At 40.0% G+C, this 23,236-nt stretch overlaps 1 protein-coding gene across 1 annotated transcript in view; it reads right to left on the bottom strand.

Moving 5' to 3' along the window:
- The window catches only part of LOC127956312 (von Willebrand factor A domain-containing protein 7-like), a 50,869-nt gene extending 41,268 nt beyond the window's left edge, over positions 1 to 9,601 (bottom strand). Inside the window, exons 1-3 of the mRNA XM_052554153.1 lie at positions 9,410 to 9,601; positions 5,216 to 5,488; positions 4,267 to 4,360 (exon numbers count right to left, since the gene is read on the bottom strand). Coding sequence (XP_052410113.1) covers positions 4,267 to 4,360; positions 5,216 to 5,488; positions 9,410 to 9,601 — 559 coding nt within the window. The remainder of the gene's footprint in view (positions 1 to 4,266; positions 4,361 to 5,215; positions 5,489 to 9,409) is intronic.
- Positions 9,602 to 23,236: the final 13,635 nt, after the last annotated feature.

Raw genomic sequence — 23,236 nt, 5'->3', positions numbered from 1 at the left:
AAAAGACATTAGTGCACAATTTTCCACACCACAATCAGTCAAGCTCATATCACCTGCAAACTTACACTCATTTACATCCTTCTCTTCACTCTCTGAGGCAGAAATCTCAAAACTCATCCTTTCTAATCACCCTACAACTTGCCCGCTTGATCCTATTCCATCTCATCTTCTTCCAGCCATTTCTCCTACAGTTGTACCTGCACTCACTCACATCATCAACACTTCCCTCCACACTGGTGTTTTTCCCTCATCATTAAGACAGGCAGGTATAACTCCACTACTTAAGAAACCCAACCTCAACCCATCTCTTTTAGAGAACTACAGACCAGTTTCTCTTCTTCCTTTTATTGCAAAAACACTTGAACGAGCTGTGTTCAAACAAGTCTCTACATTTCTCACACACAACAATCTCATTGACAGCAACCAATCTGGCTTCAGAAGTGGACCTTCTCCCCAAGTGGACTCCTTCAAAAACAGCTAGAAGCCTTGGAGTAATGATTGATGATCAGCTGACTTTCTCAGACCACATTGCTAAAACTGTCCGATCCTGCAGATTTGCTTTATTCAACATCAAGAAGATCAAGCCCTTTCTTTGGGAACATGCTGCACAACTCCTTGTTCAAGCTCTTGTTCTGTGGCTGGACTATTGCAATGCTCTCTTGGCAGGTCTTCCAGAGAATTCAATCAAACCTTTACAATTAATTCAGAACGCGGCAGCAAGATTAATTTTTAATGAGCCAAAAAGAATACACGTCACACCTCTGTTTATCAATTTGCACTGGCTTCCAATAGCTGCTCGCATAAAATTCAAGGCATTGATGTTTGCCTACAAAACTACCACTGGCTCTGCACCCATTTACCTAAATTCGTTACTTCAGACTTATGTGACTCTAGAAGCTTGCGTTCTGCAAGTGAACGTCGCTTGACTGTGCCATCCCAAAGAAGCACAAAGTCACTTTTACAGACTTTTAAATTAAATGTTCCCTTCTGGTGGAATGACCTGCCCAACTCAATCCGAGCAGCTGAGTCCTTAGCCATCTTCAAGAATCGGCTTAAAACACATCTCTTCCATCTTTATTTGACCCTCTAACTTTAACACTCACTATTCTAATTCTACTCTTTAAAAAATCTAACTACCTTTCTAATCTTTTTGTATTCTATTATTCTTTTCATTTATTATGCAATTATATAAATGTGTGTGTATGTGTAACTAGCTTGCTCTATTCTCTTTTTAATTCTATCTGTTTTCTTATTATTTATTATATTATTTATAAACCCATGCTACGTGTACTGTGTTAACCTAACCGAGACTTGTTATAGCACTTATATATCATTGCTCTTTTTGTTGTTTTTAATTGCTTCCACTGTCTTCATCTGTAAGTCGCTTTGGATAAAAGCGTCTGCTAAATGAATAAATGTAAATGTAAATGTAAATCTATGCCCACCACTAATATATATATATATATATATGTGTGTGTGTGTGTATGTATGTATGTATGATGTATGTATATATATATGAAGCAATATAATTTATATATATATATATATATATATATATATATATATATATATATATATATATATATATATATATATATAAATTATATTGCTTCAGATGATTTCTCAGATCACATAAAACTTAATATAGCCAAAATTGTAAATTCTACTTCTTGTTACAAGTTTGGAAGAACCATCACTTCTACCACAAAGGACTGCTTTTTAAGTTATCTTCCTGATGTATCCAAATTCCTTAGCATATCCAAAACCTCAGAACAACTTGAATACAGTTGCTCCTTTACGCTTAAGGAAGGTTAAGGAAAACAGTTTGACTCCATGGTATAATGAGCATACTCGCACCCTAAAGAGAGCAGCCCGAAAAATGGAGCGCAGATGGAGGAAAACAAAACTAGAGGTATTTCGTATTGCTTGGCGGGAAAGTAGCATATCCTATAGAAAAGCATTAAAAACTGCTAGATCTGATTACTTTTCTTCTCTTTTAGAAGAAAACAAACATAACCCCAGGTATTTATTCAATACAGTGGCTAAATTAAAATATTAATATTAAATATTAAAATAATATAAGAAAAAATAAAGCCTCAACAAGTGTTGACATTTCCCAACACCACAGCAGTAATGACTTTATGAACTACTTTACTTCTAAAATCGATCCTATTAGAGATAAAATTGCAACCATTCAGCCGTCAGCTACAGTATCGCATCAGACAGTGCACTATAGACCCCCTGAGGAACAGTTCCACTCATTCTCTACTATAGGAGAGGAAGAATTGTATAAACTTGTTAAATCATCTAAACCAACAACATGTATGTTAGACCCTATTAGAGCTGCAACTATCGATTATTTTTTCTGTCGACTAAACTAACGATTGTTTTTCGATTAATCGACTACTCTAACGATTATTTTTATAACAATAAATAATTAATCTAATGTTCTTTTTTTGATTAGCTAATGAATCCTTTGGATAACTTTACAAAAAAATGTAAGTACAACTTCTAATATAATATTTCAACCTTTATTCATTTTCAACCAATGTGGTTGAATTTTACAGTATAAAATAATAAAGAGGCAAAGTAAATTATTTTACCATGGTAAATATGAATTTATGATAGCGCTTTTAATTAAACCACAGTAGCCAAAAATTTACAGTTGTCTGAGACATCATGAAATGTTCTTTAGCATCACAATAAAGGTTTGTTAGTCAGGGTTCTGCTATGGTTTAGCATGGTTTCCAGAGATCTGGAGCTGATTCAGGGTGGCTCGGTGGTCTGTGACTGTTGTCTTTTAAGGGGCCGTACACATATTGCGTCTTTTGCGTGCTCAAGTTCGTTATTTCCAATGTAGGTGTGTGGCATGCGTGCTCGTAATGGAAGCGACGCGGTCGCGACACACACGCGAAAACAGGCGCGTCCGCACTGCATCAAGTTAAAAACATCTCACTTTTTCATAATGCCGCAAGCGCACCAAGGTGCATGTGACAAGAACTAACCAATCAGTTTCATCCTTACCCGTAACAACGTTGAAAGCTCAGCTAAGATGAAGGAACAGCTGATCATGATTATCATTTGCTGAAATTTCCGCGTCTTCATGGAGAGAGCACGTCATAGTTGCTCAGCAACGGCAGACATCCCAGGGGTGCAACTGCCGAGCGCTTTGGAAAGAAGGAGAAACCCGCGCCAACACAGACTTACTTCATTTTTTATTTTATCCTTACACAATGGCCTTTTTATTTGGCCTCTGTTTGAAGTATTCCCATACTTTTGATTGCAGTGGTCTCTGTTTTTGTGATATAATGCAACTTCCTCCATTCCCAGTATGCCATTACACGAGATGTAAACAGTGTGACGCGTCGATGCATTTCACGCACGTCGATGTATTTTTGTAGTCAACGTAATCGATGAAGTCGACGAGTTGTTGCAGCAATAGACCCTATACCATCTAAGCTCCTAAAAGAGGTGCTTCCAAAAGTCATAGATCCTCTTCTGACTATTATTAATTCCTCATTGTCATTAGGATATGTCCCCAAAACCTTCAAACTGGCTGTTATTAAACCTCTCATCAAAAAACACAACTTGACCCCAAAGGAATAGTTAATTATAGACCAATCTGGAATCTCCCTTTTCTGTCCAAGATACTAGAAAAGGTGGTATCCTCACAATTATATTCCTTCTTAGAGAAAAATGGTATATGTGAGGATTTCCAGTCAGGATTTAAACAATGGACAATGCTGAATAAAGTAGTAGATTTGGCTATTTTTGGACCAAAAAGTATTTTCGATGCTTCAACATATTCTAACTGACCCTCTGATGTCTCATGGACTACTTTGATGATGTTTTTCTTACCTTTCTGGACATGGACAGTAGACTGTACACACAGCTTCAATGGAGGGACTGAGAGCTCTCGGACTAAATCTAAAATATCTTAAACTGTGTTCAGAAGATAAAAGGAGGTCTTACATGTTTGGAACGACATGAGGGTGAGTTATTAATGACATAATTATGATTTCTTTGATGAACCAACCCTTTAATTCACTAATCAGCCATGTGGATTATACTTGTTGAGACTGACTTTAATTGATAACCAATAGTTTGTATTCACTGAATTTGTGAGATCAGTTAAGCCAGACCAGGGAATGAATTCAACAATTTGATTTAAAAAAACATTGTAACATTTTTTGGTTGAGTTTGGTTTAGTTTGATTGTTGTATACATGAAATGCATAAAACAGAAAAACATTCATTTTTGCCATACCTGCAGTATTATCTATTTTCCCATCAGGTCTGGTCAGGTTAGAGTATGGAAAAAGATTCCCTAGTTCTATCCAGTTGCTGTGACTGTAGAAATCCTGTAGAGTCATACAAGGAAGATAGACACACAGAAATAACCTCACATTTTAATTATAATTTAATTCCATTATTGTGTTCAATGTGAAGTGTCTAATAGACATTATAAAAAATATCTTTAGAATTTTCTTGTACATTTTTGAGTGAAATATACCTTTAATTATAAATATTAATTTTATTTTCATTATTTATATTAATATGGAAATATTAAATACATTTTTTTCAATGAGATGATACTGTTTTCTTTAATGACAAAAACCTTATGAATGCCTTGAAACAGATCATCTGAAAAATGTCTTGAGATGTGGTAACAGTAGTATAAGCGTAATAATTGACTCTGTTACATTTAATTATTAGAAAAATAATGCACAGCTGAGGTGTTACTCCACTTTGTGTCATGGCCTCATAACCACCCCGGGTGTGCATTATTTTCTAATAATTCAACACCCCATCATCAATTGTTCCTTACATATATAGCTAAATTAGGGCTGTCGATTTAATGTTTTAATCTAATTAATTAGTTATGAAAAATATCATATTGAATTTCTTTCACCATTTCAGAGGTCATCCCCTTATCTAAAATGGTCTACCCCTTTTATCAATTGATTCTTATTGACTCGGTTGATTGGGTTCTGTTGCTTTCTTCTGCCATCTTGTTATTTTATTTTATTTTTTTTATGTTTCATTTATAAATAATTTCTTGATTACAATTAAATGAAATTCTGCACATAAACACTTAAGATATTTTGAGGTGCAGGATTAAAATATTTGAATAATAATTAATTAGATTGTTGCATTATTGTATAAGTTCTGTGATACATTGTACAAAAGTAAAAAGGTTATTTCTAATGACACACCTGTATAGTATGCATAATCTCACCCAACCGCTCTCTTGCCATTTCGTAGTTCTTCTCATTTGCAGCATTTTTAACAGCTGTGACACCATATTTGATAAGGTTCTGGCCCTTCTCAAAACTCTCATCATCAAAGTGGTATTCTGCATCCGACATGTGATGCTTATCAATCCCGGCATTACTATCACAAACTGTATCAATGGCTTGTTGGAAACCTTTAGCTGATGTAGGAGATGAGCATGCTTCTGTCAGAGACTCAACTGTCAGTACCTTTGGCTGAAACAGAAAATAATCAATCTGTAATATATATTAGTAAACTTCCATTAAAATAACAGACAGTGTATGCAGACATCAGCAGACTGAATTGTGTCATGAACTTGCAAATGCATGGAAGTTTGTAAATAAAACATTCTGTTTAGTAATTTCTAGCACAACCAGTGTGGGGTAGGTAACTTATAAAATTGTAGCCGTTACTAATTATTGGTTACATTAAGAAAATTATAGCTAGTAATACATTTAAGGCCCCGAATATACATGGAATGAAAGCTTGATTTTTTTTTTAATGATAATAAAAACACAATATTAAATTTATTAGTAAATAATCTATATGTATCATCTTGCCATAATACATAACTCATATTATTGCTCTTTTGTTGGTTTGATTGCTTCTTTTGTCTTCATTTTTAAGTTTCTTTGGATAAAAGTGTATTCTAAATGCATAAATGTAAATGTACGAGATTAACTTTGCCTGCCATTGACTGTCACGGTTTTACGCTGCCTGAAGGAATACGGAGTCGAGGATAAACGGAATAAGGCTTTTAATATATCCAACACAGGGGATATCCAACATGGAGCACAGAGGTAGACACACGTAAGTAGCAAGTTAGTCACAAGTGAGGACAAGTGAGAAGACCCGACAAAACAGAACTGAAGGGACACGGCTTATGAACAACAGATAATTGGGGAAACACAGGTGGATGGAATCATTAAATTAACAGGGACATGGAACACATGAGGAAGATAATGGACACACCTGGGAACTAATCAAACACGGAAAGACAGAAACTGGGTCACGGGCAAAAACACATTAAATGAGTCCAGGTGTGTGACAGTACTCCCCCCTCCCGGTAGGTGCGTCCTCGCACCGTAGAAACAACAGGGGGGGGCGTAGGTGGGAACTTGGGAGGAGGTTCCGGTGGAGGACGGACTTCCAGGAGGGGGCCAGCAGACAGGGACCACAGAAGGAGGAGCCAGGGAGGAGACGACGGAGGAAGGAGCCAGGGAGGAGACAGGAGCAGGAGGAGCCAGATGGTCCACCAGAGACCAGCCAGGACGGAGATCCAAGGTGGAGTCGACGGCGGGAGGAGCCATGGTGAAGGAGGGGTCGACGACACCAGGGGGCCGACAGGCGGAGACTGCACCGGTGGGTGAGGAGCCCAAGATGGAGCAGCACAGCCGCAGAGCCAGGGTGACGTCGAGGATCCGGAGGGCCTAGGTGGAGCTGAAGGCTCAGGCGACCAAGGCAGAGGCGGGGTCCTGGCAGACCGCTGTGGAGCCGGAGTGACCGAGGATGGAGGTGGAACTGGAGGGAAGGAGGAGCCTGACAGAGCCGGAGGGATGGAGTGACGAGGTGGAACCAGAGGAGAGGAGTCCCGAGGTGGCGGATGGTCGACGACTGACCAAGGTGGAGCCGGAGGGACGAGGGAGCCCGGTGGAGCAGGTGGGATGACAGGCCACGGTGGAGACGAGGGAGCTAAGAGCCAAGGCGGAGCCGCTGGGTCGAAGGACCGAGGAGGAGTCCAGGGCTCGGAGGCTGGAGGCGGAGACAGGGCCTTAACACGCCACGGCGGAGCTGGAGACTGGCAGTCCAGCGGCGAACCACCGCGCCCCAATGGCGCGGACTGAGGGTGAGCTGCGGGACTGACTGGCACCAGCAGGGATGACGAGGAACTGGCTGGTCTAGGAGGAGGAGAGAGAGGAAGGATGGAAGGAAGGACAGGAGGATCAGGACTGGACGGAACCAGCGAAAGAGGAGTAGAGGGACCAGCAGGTTTGGGAGGAGGCGGGAGAGGGAGGCTGGGAGGGAATACAGGAGACACAGAAGATTCAGGGCTGGGTGGAACCAGCGGAGACACAGATGATTCAGGGCTGGGCGGAACCAGCGGTGAAACAGAAAAATCATGGCTGGGCGGAACCAGCGGAGACACAGAAGATTCAGAGCTGGGCGGAACCAGCGGAGACACAGAAGATTCAGAGCTGGGCGGAACCAGCGGAGACACAGAAGATTCAGAGCTGGGCGGAACCAGCGGAGACACAGGAAACTCAGGGCTGGGCGGAACCAGCGGAGAAACAGAAGATTCAGAGCTGGGCGGAACCAGCGGAGAAACAGAAAACTCAGGGCTGGGCGTAACCAGCGGAGAAACAGAAAACTCAGGGCTGGGCGTAACCAGCGGAGAAACAGAAAACTCAGGGCTGGGCGGAACCAGCGGAAATGGAGCAGAGGAAATGACTGGAGGAGGTAGGAGTGGGAGACTGAGAGGGTATACAGGGGAATCAGGGCTGGACGGAACCAGCGGGGAAACAGGAAAATTAGGGATTACCTCCATAGACCAGTCCATCAGATCCAGAGCTTGCTCCTTATGACCTTCAGAGACTGTATACAGCTCACCCTCAGTCGCAGGAGTGTGGGCAGGGCTTTCCTCCACGCCCTCGATCTCCAAGAGGACTCCCACGATGCACGGTGTTGCCGGCTCACACACCTGGTCAGTCGCGCTCTCGAGTTCCGGCTCCCTGTCAGTGGATGGCTCGGGCTCTGCGGCTGCGGTGGGCTCTGGCTCCGTGCGGCGTGATGGTGGCTGGCTGGTCTCTGGGTCGGGAGTGGGGCTGGCGAGGTCCTCTATGGGGCAGACGGTGAGAGGTGACCCATTTCTCGCCAGAGTCCACTCCACGTATGCGGCGAAATCCTCTCGAGGACCATCTTCGGACGACAACGCTCTGCATTTGGAGTTCAGGCTGGTGTTGTAGAAGGTGCAGAGCGCGCCGTCCGGGTAGCTGGTGGCATTAGCTAATAGGAAAAACTGTCTGGTATGGTCCTCGAGAGAACGTCCTTCCTGCTTCAGCAGGAGGATGAGGAATTCGGGACGATAGAGGGGATCCATAGACACTAAGAAAAGAAAAGACTGTGAAAAAACAAAAGCAAAACGGAGGGAAGAACACGCAGTTTTCTATTTTCTCTTTTGAGGTCGGGTCTTCTGTCACGGTTTTACGCTGCCTGAAGGAATACGGAGTCGAGGATAAACGGAATAAGGCTTTTAATATATCCAACACAGGGGATATCCAACATGGAGCACAGAGGTAGACACACGTAAGTAGCAAGTTAGTCACAAGTGAGGACAAGTGAGAAGACCCGACAAAACAGAACTGAAGGGACACGGCTTATGAACAACAGATAATTGGGGAAACACAGGTGGATGGAATCATTAAATTAACAGGGACATGGAACACATGAGGAAGATAATGGACACACCTGGGAACTAATCAAACACGGAAAGACAGAAACTGGGTCACGGGCAAAAACACATTAAATGAGTCCAGGTGTGTGACATTGACGAGTTATCTTGTAATTTAGAAGACAACGCTTCTCCGCTATTAATAAGTTTTTATATGTTAAATTTTCACTGTAATACACTCGGGCATGCGATTGCACATCTTTAGAATGGGTACAAAACCTCCCGAATAAAGACACACTTCAACCAGATGGAGGAACAAGTGATCACTTACGTAAACAGATGCATATTATAAATAATGCGATCACCAGCAATAGACAGCATATAAATTAAAACTGCATAATGTTACAGAATAAAATGTTGATCCAGAAAGTGATATATGTCTGTGCAAGCTTTGAGGATGTTGATGGAAGAGACTTACTGGATTTATGCTTTGATAATCGTACTAAATATTATACAGATGTAGTTTTTTATAAAAATGTGATTTTCTCACCATTTTATACATTTTTATTACATTTGTTTCAAAATAAAAGCTATGATCTTAATTTTGGTGTATTGCATATTCAACTCGCTGACAGTGGCTGGCAAAGTTTTGAAAAATGCTGTCGTGGAAAGAGTTAAATGCACTAGAATTTTATTGAATAATACTTAGACACACGTCAACAAAATAATGATTCCTTTCCTTGCTCACCTGGACAAAATCTCTTCCTTGTTGAAGTGCCTGAGTCTTACAGACTTCTGCTGTTGTTTGTAAAATAGCTTTTTGTGTTATTTCTTGGTGGGTAATGGATCTAGTTAGCAGAAACTTGAAAGCCAGAGTTCCTACTTTACTTTGCAGAATGAAAAAAAGGATGATAACTGTATGTAGTGAGATTTGCGTCATCATGGCTCAATCTGAAAAAGAAAAAGGAAAATAAATAAAACATACAAAAAAATGCATAACCACAATCTTAAATGCAAACAAAATTAATATCATGAAAAGTCTATTATACCTTACAGCAGCCTGAAGAAGATTCTGTGCTGTCTGCTAGGAATGGTAGGATCATAAATTGTCATCATATCTGGGTTGCTCCACCTCTTTGTTTCACCATTAAACAAGGGGATATAATGTATGAGGAAATGAGGAAAAATATGAAGGTCTTTTTAGATAAAATCTTTACTGGATGTGAAATGTAGGAATTATGTTAAGTCAAGTATATAGAGACTCCAATCAATCTCTCTTGATATTTCATAGTTCTTCTCTTGAACAGGCTTTAACATCTTTGAAACCTTTTATGACAAAGTCCTGAACCTTCAAGAAAACACTCGCCATCAAAGTGGTTTTCTGTATGCTTTAAGTGATTTCAACTCGAAGAGTCTAGTTTGCCAACATTATAGTAGAAACATATGCAAAAGAATATGAATATCAATAATTGTATAATTCAGTACGTCAAGAGCCAAACAAACAATGTACTGTAATTCAACCGGTTCAACAGAAAAAAACAGTAAAACCAGTTCCTCTCATCCAAAGAGAAAGTTCTTTTTTTTGGTAATGTTATTCACATTTTAAATGAGGTATAAGGAAATGTGAGGATGTTTAGGCAAACCACTGTCCTGCAGTTTCATAATTTTAATTAGGGCAGCAGCTTTAACAACTTTACGGAATATGAAAATAGAGACACCATAGTCCACTGTTTACTGGGAGCCGGAGCGCCTGACATCTTGGCAAATTTAAAAGTGCTGGCTAATGCCAAACGTAAATACAGTGAGATTGTTTTTCATGCTGGCGCTAATTATGTTCGATTTCGCCAGTCGGAGATCACTAGAAATAACATTAAAGAGGTCATATGTCGTTGCTCAAAAGAACATCATTTTGTGTATTTGGTGTAATGAAATGCATTTATGCAGTTTAAGGTAAAAAAAAAAACATTATTCTCCACATAATGTACATTATTGTTTCTCCTCTATGCCCCGCCTTTCTGAAACATCTCTATTTTTACAAAGCTCATCATTCTGAAAAGTGAGGTGTGCTCTGATTGGCCAGCTAGACAGCTGCTAGTACTCCATAAAATGTGCTGCACACATCTGAATATCTGGATTAAACTGTTCTGAAACAGTGTTGTAAATACAACTTAAGCACTGATTTCAAATGTGTCCTCTTTTGGAAGGCCAAACAAAGTGGTTTCGCTTTCAGAACAAAACACACTGTGTCTCCATAACATTGTGGTGGTGGCAACTGAGAGAATCAAAGTTACACCTTCTTTCTTTTCGTGAACATTTGGGAGGTGTTATGCAAATCTTCCCACAGAGTGATGTAGATATGTGGGGGCATGTTAGAATGAGCCATTTTAGGAGGTTGTGGTTGTCTCTTAACTTTAATAAATAATATTTCATTGGATTTGAGACTTTAGTCTTTGCAACTTTACAGATCTTCTTCAAGCACCAAGAACACTGTAACACATTGTGAACATTGTAACACTCCAAAATAAGGAAAAACCCTGTTTACCATGGTGATGAGATACACAGCAGACTGTGATAACTCAATGGCTGGATGTCTAAGTGGTGCCCACAGAATAACATAGGTTATTAGACGAGTTTTTGGGGCAGACCTGGCCTGTTGAAAAGAGATGGTCTTCATCCCTCCTGGGGTGGTGCAGCTCTTCTCTCTCATGTCACAGATGTCAGTTAACCCTCTGAGGTCTAAGGGTATTTTTGTGGCCTGGAGAAGTTTTGTCATGCCCTGACATTTGTGATTTTTTCAGTTACTTATAAATATCTAAATGGCTAAAGTCTAGTCTCACTGTAATCAGCACAAACTGGGCTATAATAATATATAAAATGCATGTATGTACATGATTGTTTTTTTTTTTATAAAAAAAATGTTATGCAAGATTAGTGAAAAACTAAAAATGTTAAATGACTTGAGTAAGGTCATAAAACACATACAGAACATTGGTTTTCGGGGTTATCAGGAGAAAATTACTCATAATGCGTATATGTGTTAATCCACTCGAAGGGGTTAACTTTTAACACATAGAGTCACTTTCACATAGAGGCTGTTCACAGAGTGCTGTATTCAAGCATTGTTAACAGAAAGTTGAGTGGAACGAAACAGTGTGGAAGAAAAAGATGCACAACCAACCGAGAGAACCGCAGCCTTATGAGGATTGTCAAGCAAACCAGATAACATTATCCATAGAAACTTAATGATAAATCCCCTGTGATGCTTGTACTGGCAACTGTATACAGGCCACCAGGGCACCATACAGACTTTATTAAAGAATTTGCTGTTTTTTTTGAGTTAGCACTGGCTGCAGATAAAGTTTTAATTTTTGATGATATTAAAATTCATGTTGATAATGAAAAAGATGCATTGGGATCGGTATTTATAGAAAGTCTGAACTCTATTGGGGTTAGAAAACACATGTCAGGACGTTCTCATTGTAATCAAACTCTAGATTTAGAATCAGAATCAGAAGAGCTTTTTTACCAAGTACAGGTGCTTCTCAATAATTTAGATTGTCAAGGAAAAGTTACTTTATTTCAGTAATTAAACTCGAATTGTGAAAATCATGTATTAAATACATTCTATGCACACAGACTGTTCAAGTCTTTGATTCTTTTAATTGTGATGATTTTGGCTCACAAACAAAATTCATGATCTCAACATATTAGAATAGGATGACATGCTAATCAACAACCCCTGCAAAGTTTTCCTGAGCCTTCAAAATGGTCTCTGACAATCATTGACACCCTTGACAAGCAGGGTAAGTCAAAAACATTCATTACCAAAGAAGCTGGCCGTTCACAGAGTGCTGTATCCAAGCATGTTAACAGAAAGTTGAGTGGAACAAAAAAGTGTGGAAGAAAAAGATGCACAACCAACAGCCAAAGATGCACAACCTACAGTTGTCGTATTTCTCTTGTTAAACCACTCCTGTACCACGGACAACGTCAGAGGCATTTTACCTGGGCTAAAGAGAAGAAGAACTGGACTGTTGCCCAGTGATCCAAAGTCCTTTTTTCAGATTAGATTAGATTAGATTAGATTCAACTTTATTGCCATTGCACATATGGGAACAAGGCAATGAAATACAGATAATATCGAGTTTTGTATTACATTTGGAAACCAAGGTCCTGGAGTCTGGAGGAATGGTGGAGAAACTCATAGCCCAAGTTGCTTGAAGTCCACTTAAGTTTCCACTGTCTGATTATTTGGGGTGCAATATCATCTATTGGTGTTGGTCCATTGTGTTTTTTGGAAACCAAAGTCACTGCAACCATTTACCGAGAAATCTTGGAGCACTTTATGCTTCCTTCTGCTGACCAGCTTTTTGAAGATGCTGATTTCATTTTGCACCAGGATTTGGCACCTGCCCAGTCCCTTTGCTCCATTTCAGTTTCATTTACATCCGAATGATGAACTGGAAATATATTATCTGGTATGTTTTGCTAACCCCTTATGTATCACCCCCTCCCCCATTTTCAGCGTGGAGACACAAATGACGTACCCAAAATTAAAAGGTTGCTGCTTATGGGTCTTTCTGACTAGATACATAATTGACACATTCACAAAGCTGACACTTCAAAGTTTACTGTTCAGGAACCAGAATTAATCAGACTGTTATGATAATAATATATATATATGCAAATCTACTGTATTTCATTCCAGGGTTTTCCAACAATGTCTAAATCCTATACTGCTTATCTATTGTGAATACATTTCCTGAACTGTGTATTTTCTAATCTACTCATTCTTCTGATTGTTCCCCAAAGATTAATGACACAATTGTACAGAGCCCATCTGATGTGGCACAGGCCCTTATTCATTACTGCATTGATTCAGTGAATAAAATAGCCCAAAGTTTCAAATTACTACAATCAACAATAGTGACAAAGCCCTGGTACTAAGACCAGTAACAAAGTCAGAGGTTGAAAGAGTAGTTTTGTCTCTAAAGTCCTCAAAGTTTAAGGATATTTATGGTTGGACACATTTCAAGTTTAGCTTTATTGTCATTCCACAACATGTGTGGACATACAGTGGAACAAAGTGTCGTGCCTCACAGGACCATGGTGCTACATAATTACAGATATACAACAATTTAGTAGAACAGTATAAACCTATATACAACTTACCTACTGACAGACTTTGACTTTAAATATACTTACAAAAGTTCTCACTAACATATAATGTGGTAGAGCAATTAGTAGCATATTTGGCATGCTGTCCGGAGGGAGGGCTCTGAGCTCAGGAGAGCCCGAACCTGGCAGCAGTGTCAGATTGTACAGGACAATGCAGCGGCAGTATTAGAAGAGCAGGGCACTGTAGCAGTAGCTTCAAATTTAATTTAACTTGGAGTGAGAAAGGTTTTCTATGTGTGAAATTTTTTTTTCCTGATAGCTTTTGAAGGCGTCCTGTGACCATCGACTAAGAGTTTGAATTCTCACTATGTGATTCCAGATCCCTACTATTATTACCACTCGTAAACCATGCATCACACAATGTAGACAGCGCAATCTTACCAACCTGCATACTTTGCCTATGTCTGCTAATACACTACTTTCTTTTCCTATTGGTCTTTGGAATTGCCAGTCTGCTGTAAACAAAACCGATTTCATTACTTCTATTATTAGTCATTCAAAGCTTAATCTCATGGCCCTAACAGAGACCTGGATCAAACCAGAGGACTCTGCTACACCTGCAGCACTCCCCAATAATTTCTCATTTTCCCACTCCCCCGTTTGACTGGAAGAGGTGGAGGTACTGGTCTGCTCATCTCTAATGATTGGAAATTTAATCCTTTACCATCTTTGGGTATCAACAGCTCCTTTGAATCTCATTCAGTTACTTTTACCTACCCTTTTAAAATATTTTTTTTTGTTGTCTATAGACCCCCAGGACCACTGGCTAACTTTTTGGATGAATTAGATGTGTTGCTCTCAACCTTTTCTGAGGATGGTACTCCTCTAGTTATGCTTGGAGATTTCAACATTCATCTAGATAAACCTCTGTCTGCTGATTTCCACACTCTGCTTGCCTCTTTTGATCTCAACCGAGTGTCAACTACTGCTACACACAAATCAGGCAACCAACTGGACCTTATTTATACACGAAACTGCTCTACTGATCATGTTCTGGTTACTCCACTGCACACGTCGGATCACTTCCTCCTCACTCTTAACCTCAACATGGTCCCTGACACATCACTTACCCCTCCACATGTCATCTTTCAACATAACCTACGCACACTTTCACCCTCCCGGCTATCTGCAATGGTTTCATCTTCACTTCCTTCCCCTAAACTGTTTGCATCTTTGGATGCTAACAGTGCTACTGATACTTTCTACTCCACTCTTACATCTTGTTTAGACACTGTTTGCCCCTTATCTTCCAGGCCAGCCCGTAACACCCCTTCTGCCCCTTGGTTATCTGATGTTCTATGCGAACACCGTTCTAAGCTTAGAGCTTCTGAAAGGGTGTGGCGCAAGTCCAAAAATACTACTGACCTTATTGTGTATCAGTCACTCCTATATTCTTTCTCTGCTAATGTCTCCACTGCTAAAACGACATACTACATAACAAAATTAACAATTCATCTAACTCGCATGCTTTTTAAAACATTTTCCTCACTTATTTGTCCTCCTCCTCCCCCTCCTGCTTCATCTGTAATAGCTCATGACTTTGCAACGTTTTTCATTAATAAAAAAAGACATTAGTGCACAATTTTCCACACCACAATCAGTCAAGCTCATATCACCTGCAAACTTACACTCATTTACATCCTTCTCTTCACTCTCTGAGGCAGAAGTGTCAAAACTCATCCTTTCTAATCACCCTACTACTTACCCGCTTGATCCTATTCCATCTCATCTCCTTCAAGCCATTTCTCCTGCAGTTGTACCTGCACTCACTCACATCATCAACACTTCCCTCCACACTGGTGTTTTTCCCTCATCATTTAGACAGGCACGTATAACTCCACTACTTAAGAAACCCAACCTCAACCCATCTCTTTTAGAGAACTACAGACAAGTTTCCCTTCTTCCTTTTATTGCAAAAACACTTGAATGAGCTGTGTTCAACCAAAACTCTACATTTCTCACACACAACAACTGCCTTGACAGCAACCAATCTGGCTTCAGAAGTGGACATTCAACTGAGACGGCCTTGCTCTCAGTTGTTGAAGCTCTAAGACTGGCAAGAGCAGAATCCAAATCTTCAGTACTTATCCTGCTTGATCTGACCGCTGCTTTTGACACGGTTAACCACCAGATCCTCCTATCAACCCTACTGGCAAATGGCATCTCAGGAACCACACTTCAATGGTTTGAGTCTTACCTATCAGATAGGTCCTTCAAAGTATCTTGGAGAGGTGAGGTGTCCAAGTCACAACATCTAACTACTGGGGTGCCTCAGGGCTCAGTTCTTGGTCCACTTCTCTTCTCTGTCTACATGGCATCATTAGGTTCTGTCATTCAGAAACATGGCTTTTCATACCACTGCTATGCTGATGACACTCAACTCTACCTCTCATTCCATCCTGATGATCCGACAGTAGCTATTTGCATCTCAGCTTGTCTAACAGACATTTCTTCCTGGATGATGGGCCATCACCTTCGACTCAACCTTGCCAAGACAGAACTGCTTGTGATTCCAGCAAACCCATCGTTTCATCACAATTTCACCATCAAGTTAGGCACATCAACCATAACTCCTTCAAAAACAGCTAGAAGCCTTGGAGTAATGATTGATGATCAGCTGACTTTCTCAGACCACATTGCTAAAACTGTCCGATCCTGCAGATTTGCTTTATTCAACATCAAGAAGATCAAGCCCTTTCTTTCGGAACATGCTGCACAACTCCTTGTTCAAGCTCTTGTTCTGTCCAGGCTGGACTATTGCAATGCTCTCTTGGCAGGTCTTCCAGCCAATTCTATCAAACCTTTACAATTAATTCAGAACGCGGCAGCAAGATTAATTTTTAATGAGCCAAAAAGAATACACGTCACACCTCTGTTTATCAATTTGCACTGGGTTCCAATAGCTGCTCGCATAAAATTCAAGGCATTGATGTTTGCCTACAAAACTACCACTGGCTCTGCACCCATTTACCTAAATTCGTTACTTCAGTCTTATGTGACTCTAGAAGCTTGCGTTCTGCAAGCGAACGTCGCTTGATTGTGGCATCCCAAAGAAGCACAAAGTCACTTTTACGGACTTTTAAATTAAATGTTCCCTTCTGGTGGAATGAACTCCCCAACTCAATCCGAGCAGCTGAGTCCTTAGCCATCTTCAAGAATCGGCTAAAAACACATCTCTTCCATCTTTATTTGACCCTCTAACTTTAACACTCACTATTCTAATTCTATTCTTTAAAAAATCTAACTACCTTTCTAATCTTTTTTGTGTTCTATTTTCTTTTCATTTATTATGCAATTGTATGTGTGTGTGTGTGTGTGTGTATGTGTAAAGACCTCTAACTAGCTTGCTCTATTCTTTTTTTTTTTTTTTTTTATTCTATCTGTTTTCTTTTTATTTATTATTTTATTTAAATTCCCATGCTACGTGTACTGTGTTAAGCTAACTGAGACTTGTTATAGCACTTATATATCATTGCTCTTTTTGTTGTTTTTGATTGCTTCCACTGTCTTCATCTGTAAGTCGCTTTGGATAAAAGCGTCTACTAAATGAATAAATGTAATGTAATGTAATGAATTTGCTGCTGTGAGAGGACTGTTTTGAGCTGCTGTAGTTGCTGCCCCGAATCGGAAGGAGTGGACCATCTGGTACCATCTTCCTAATGGTAGGAGCTGGAAGAGACTGTGGGAGTGATGGTTGGGGACCTTTACCATACTGATACTGTTTGCTTTGCTGGAGCATCGTATGTGGAAAATATCCAGGATGGAGGGGAGAGGGGCACTGATGATTTTTGCAACTGTGTTCAGTGTCCGCTGGATGGTTTTGTGGTCTGCGGCACTACAGTTCCCATACCAGACAGTGATGCACACTATCTATGGTTCCTCTGTAGAATGTGGTGATGATGGGTGGAGGGAGACTTGCTCTTTTCAGCCGGTGGAGAAAGTGTAGCCTCTGTTGGGCCTTCTTGTAGAGTGATATGGTGTTGGTGGTCTAGGTAAGATCCTCAGTGATGTGCACTCCTATAAATTTAGTGCTGCTGACTCTCTCAACAGTCGAGCTGTCAATGTAAAGGGTGGGGGGTGAGCAACGGAGTTTCTCCTGAAGTCCATCACAACCTCCTTTGTCTTACTCACACTGAGGGACAGGTTGCTAGTGGCACACCATTGAGCCAGCTGTGCCCCATCCTCTCTGTAGTGCGTTCTTAAGTCCTCATTGTTGCTGATGAGACCTAACACACTTGTGTCATCCGCAAACCTGATGTGATTGGAGCTGATCTTGGCACACAGCCTTGTCCTCAGTGTGTTAGTGCTCAAGGTGTTGTGGCACGGACTGACAGTTAGAAAGTCCAGGATCCAATTACACAGGGATCTGTTAAGGCCCAGCAGGTTTAGTTTATTAATGAGCTGTTGTAGGATTATTGTGTTGAATGCTGAGTTGAAGTCAATAAACAGCTTTCTAACATTGGAATCTTTATTCTCTTTATTTAGGTGGGTAAGAGCCAGGTGGAGGGTGGAGGAAATAGAATCCTCTCTAGAGCGGTTTGGATTGTATGCAAATTGAAGCAGATTGAGTGTGTTGGGGAGACTTAGCCCTCAAAGCACATCGTCCTGATTTGAGTCAATGCTTTGTAATCAGGGGCGCCGGACTGGGGGTAAAACCAGTACTGATTACCAGGGCCCCAAAGGAAGATAGGGCCCTTGAAAAGTCTGGAATATATATTTTCAAGGGCGGGGGGTCCCATTAGGACTGCCTATGCCTAGGGCCCGGGATCTTGTGCAGCGCCCCTGTGTGTAATGGTAGTCGTTAAGACAGGACACAGGTATTTTCTTTGGTACCAGTATGATTGTTGTGAATTTGAGACATGTGGCGATGACTGTCTGGCTCTGCGAGGTGTTAAAGATATCTGTTAAGACATGTATCAGCTGTTCAGCACAGTCTCTCAGTACACAGCCAAGTATGTCGACAGGACCCACAGCCTTGCATGGGTTAATCCTAGATAGGGTCTTCCTTATGTCGGTTGGAGACAGACAGAGCACCTGGTCATTGGGAGGTATGGGCAGTTTTTGTGCAGGTGTGTCATTCTGCATTTCAAATGGTGAACAAAAGTGGTTGAGTGTATCCGGGAGAGATATGTTATCATCACAGGCCTGTGGCGGGGGCTTGTAGTCTGTGATGGTCTGAATGGCTTGTCACAGGCTTAGTGTGTCTTTGCTGTATGTGAAGTGATTGTTGATTTTTTTTTAGAATATGACCATTTCGAATTTTTTATGCCACAGGACAGATTGGTTCTTGCTGTTTTGAGGGCTGTTTTATCTCCTGATCTGAATACTACATATCTGGTCTTTAGCCGTGCACAAACCTCTGCTGTCATCCATGGCTTTTGGTTTGCACATGTGGTCATGGTCTTGGTGACAGTCATCATCAATGCACTTTTTGATATAGGCACTCACATTTTCAGTGTACACCTGCTGATCCGTGTTGTTTTTGGCAGCCCTTTTAGTTTTAGTCTTAGTTTTAGTCTTTTGGACGAAAATGCTTTTTAGGTTTAGTCACATTTTAGTCAATTATAAACTTGATAGTTTTAGTCAACAAAAACACAAAAAGGTTTTAGTCAAGTTTTAGTCGATGAAAACGCGAAAAGGTTTTAGTCAAGTTTTAGTCAATTTTTGTAAAAAACAAAAAAGTAGTCTTTAACAAACTAATTTAGGTTAAAAAGTATTGGAAATGGACTTAGGTTTGACAGGTTGTAGCGAGTGTTGCCATTCATAAAACAACAGTTAGTCTTAAACGCTTTGCATAATAAACTAGAGTTTCTCATTGATGGAGATGCAGTGCTGCCAAGCTGTACTACATGGTCACATTGGGCAGAAACCTTTTATCCACATATTTCAAGATATATTTTTCCATGAATTGATGCTCTTCTAAAATTTCACCACATTGCCTATTTTCACCAGTAATCACAGTAATAAAGGAATAGTTTAAAGTTTAAACAGCAAAACACTTTGAGCTACTACAACATTACACACAGATAAAGGGGTAACAGTGGAATCACTGTTTTACTCCAAAAAAGCCAGGAATATAAACATTCTTACTTTGGCAATTGTGGCTTTATTTGAGAAATTGCTAAAGTGCAATGAACAACGTGCCCAAAATATAAGCTATTGAGGAACACATACTTTTGCTCTGCAACTTGTGCTTCAACTTGTCTGCCAGTGCAACAACAAGATGCACATTATTTTTAAACACAAACATCATACAACCCTGTCTAATAAAAGTGACACAAACATTCAGGGATGCAAAGCAACACATGTATGGTCAAAAAAGAGAGAGTTATCGAAGCCCTCATCCCGCAGCAAATATCACAATTTATATATGAATGTCAAGAGCTAAGAGTGTATGTATTTATATAGCCTACACTACACACAAATAATATACAGTTAAATTATGCTCATTTAAATGTATTGTGTAGGCTAGGTATAAAAATATAGGCTTTTAATAATCTTTCAGTAGGCAAAACCATGATAATATGAAACGCTTCAAAACAGAGTGCTCAAAGCGCGTATGCACATCGCGGGTGCAGAATGATGTGCTCAAAGCAACATGGAGTCACAGTGTGCTGCACTGCTCAAGTGCGCATTTAAAAGAACGTGCAACCCCGCCTCGATCTGCAGGCTGCAGCCGGGTGCTTCTCCAAAACAGGCAGAAATGACATGCATTGTGAACGTCAGATGTTGTATCATGTACGCTAATTCCTAATGCTACCTCTATGGACGTTGTATTGTAAGAAGAGATGTGAGTTAAACAGAGAAGAAGAAGAAGGGGCTTAGTGAAAAGACATGTGAAGTTACTGTTCGGAATAAAGTGAGATCTGGAAGATAATCGTACAAAAACTTATACAAAAACTTATACAAAATCTAACATCAGACTTATAATCATTTTCGTTACGTCTTGTCTCGTCAATGAAAACTCGAAAACGTCTCGTCATGTTTTAGTCACATTAGAGCCATTTTTAGCTAGTCATCATCGCGTTATCGTCATAAAAAAAGGTGCGTCAACTAAATTATTTTGTTGTCGACATCATTGACGAAAACAACATTGCTGCTGATCTGTGAGGTTGCTGTAGGTGTCTGCCTCTTTAAACATGTTCCAGTCTGTGCACTGAAAGCAGTCCTGTAATGTTGAGGTAGCATCATTTGGCCAAACTGTGATGAGTTTTTGAACCGGTTTGTCGAGTTTCTGAAGTGGTCCGTATGCGGGAATTAGCATAATAGAGATGTGATCCGATTACCTGAGGTGGGGGCAGGATACAGACTTGTACGCATTTTTTTTCTGTTGTATAAGCAAAGTCCAGTGTGTTTTCCCCTTGTTGCAAAATTTCACATGTTGGTAGATCTTTCCGTCTTTAAGTTTGCATGGTTGAAGTCACCAGCTATTATGAAAAACCATCAGGGTTATTTGTTTGTTATTCACTGATTGAGCTATACAGCTTACTAAGCGCATATTTCGCGTTAACACATGGGGGGATGTAGACTACAACAATAACAATGGCTGTAAACTCCTGTGGCAGATAGAATGGTCAACACTTCACAAACATAAACTCCACCAGCAATGAACAGTGTTTTGTCACTACCACAACATTGATACACCATTCTTTGTTGATGTACACACACAAGCCACTATCGAGAGTCTAAACAGCTCCTCAGCTGCAGGGACTTGCTGGCTACCTAAGTCTGAAATGTAGTCATTAAGTCATATTTCAGTGTAAACAAACAAACAACAATCTCTTGTTTCATGCTGTGTAGACTGACTGAGTTTAATTAAGTCCCATTAATTTTCCATAGTATTCCCTAACTACTAAAAATCTGCAGTTGCGGCTCCCATATTTAAAGGTGGTGACCCCTGTCTAACTTTTAATCATAGGCCTATTAGTGTTGTTTTTGAAAATCTGTTGGCTAAGCAAATTATTGATCATCTTAATAATAGTTCTTTCCAATTGCATCCAATGCAGTTTGATATAGGGCAAATCATTAAATAGAAAATGTATTCAAATTAACAGTGGCCCCTACCACTCCACCTTTGTCCATTAATGTCTTTACCTTCTCTATAAATAACATGCATTTACATCGCTTATACCAAAAGTTTGGACACACCTTCTCATTCAAAGAGTTTTCTTTATTTTCATGACTATGAAAATTGTAGAGTCACACTGAAGGCATCAAGGGCTATTTGAGCAAGAAGGAGAGTGATGGGGTGCTGCGCCAGATGACCTGGCCTCCACAGTCACCGGACCTGAACCCAATCCAGATGGTTTAGGGGTGAGCTGGACCGCAGACAGAAGGCAAAAGGGCCAACAAGTGCTAAGCATCTCTCGGGGAACTTCTTCAAGACTGTTGAAGACCATTTCAGGTGACTACTTCTTGAAGCTCATCAAGAGAATGCCAAGAGTGTGCAAAGCAGTAATCAAAGCAAAAGAAGAACCTACAATATGACATATTTTCAGTTGTTTCACACTTTTTTGTTATGAATATAATTCCATATATAATTCCATGTGTTAATTCATAGTTTTGATGCCTTCAGTGTGAATCTACAATTTTCATAGTCATTCAAATAAAGAAAACTCTTTGAATGAGAAGGTGTGTCCAAACTTTTGGTCTGTAATGTGTGTGTATATATACAGTATTGTTCAAAATAATAGCAATTGCCCAATTGCACAGCCTTAAGAGCGTGCATATCATGAATGCTGGGTCTTGTTTGTTTTCTGACAATCTACTGAACCTACTGGTAACTTGTTTGCCACGTAGCAATAAAAAATATACTAAAAACCTTGATTATTCTGGTTAGTCACATTGTACTGCTATTATTTTGAACAATACTGTATATATATATTGTACTAATTTTGAGATTTAGGCACTTTAGTTAATATATTTGTATGAATTATACTGTAGGTTTGTTAAATCTAGGGTATTTACTATTTTTAAGATAAATAACATTCTGTGTTAACAAATTGCAATGTTTTGCAACACAGTTCTGTTCGTAACAGTAGACGTACTGGTGAAGTGACAGGTACAAGAAAAAAAAGGAGAGACAGACATAATGGGAAAAATGGAAGTGAAGGTGCAGATCAAGAGACAACCTTTACTTATTTTTCCACAGCCCCAGAATAAGGATTTTTTTATGTAATGGTGATACAAATAATAGGGTTGTCTGTAGTGTCACAATATGTTGTGGGTGTATAGACTATAAAAAGGGGCCAAAAGTGTACCCTTTTTACCCCGAATAGATACATATTAGTACTCACCAGTCTCACCTTTGTAACCACCTGGATTATCGCTTCTCTTGGACTCTATATACACTGGGGGACACTCATATTGGGACATTTCAGCAGACTTTTGCACTGTT

The sequence above is a fragment of the Carassius gibelio genome, chromosome B4 (genome assembly GCF_023724105.1).
Source record: "Carassius gibelio isolate Cgi1373 ecotype wild population from Czech Republic chromosome B4, carGib1.2-hapl.c, whole genome shotgun sequence".
NCBI classification, from domain to species: Eukaryota; Metazoa; Chordata; class Actinopteri; order Cypriniformes; family Cyprinidae; genus Carassius; species Carassius gibelio.
This window is presented reverse-complemented; position numbering and strand designations above follow the sequence as displayed.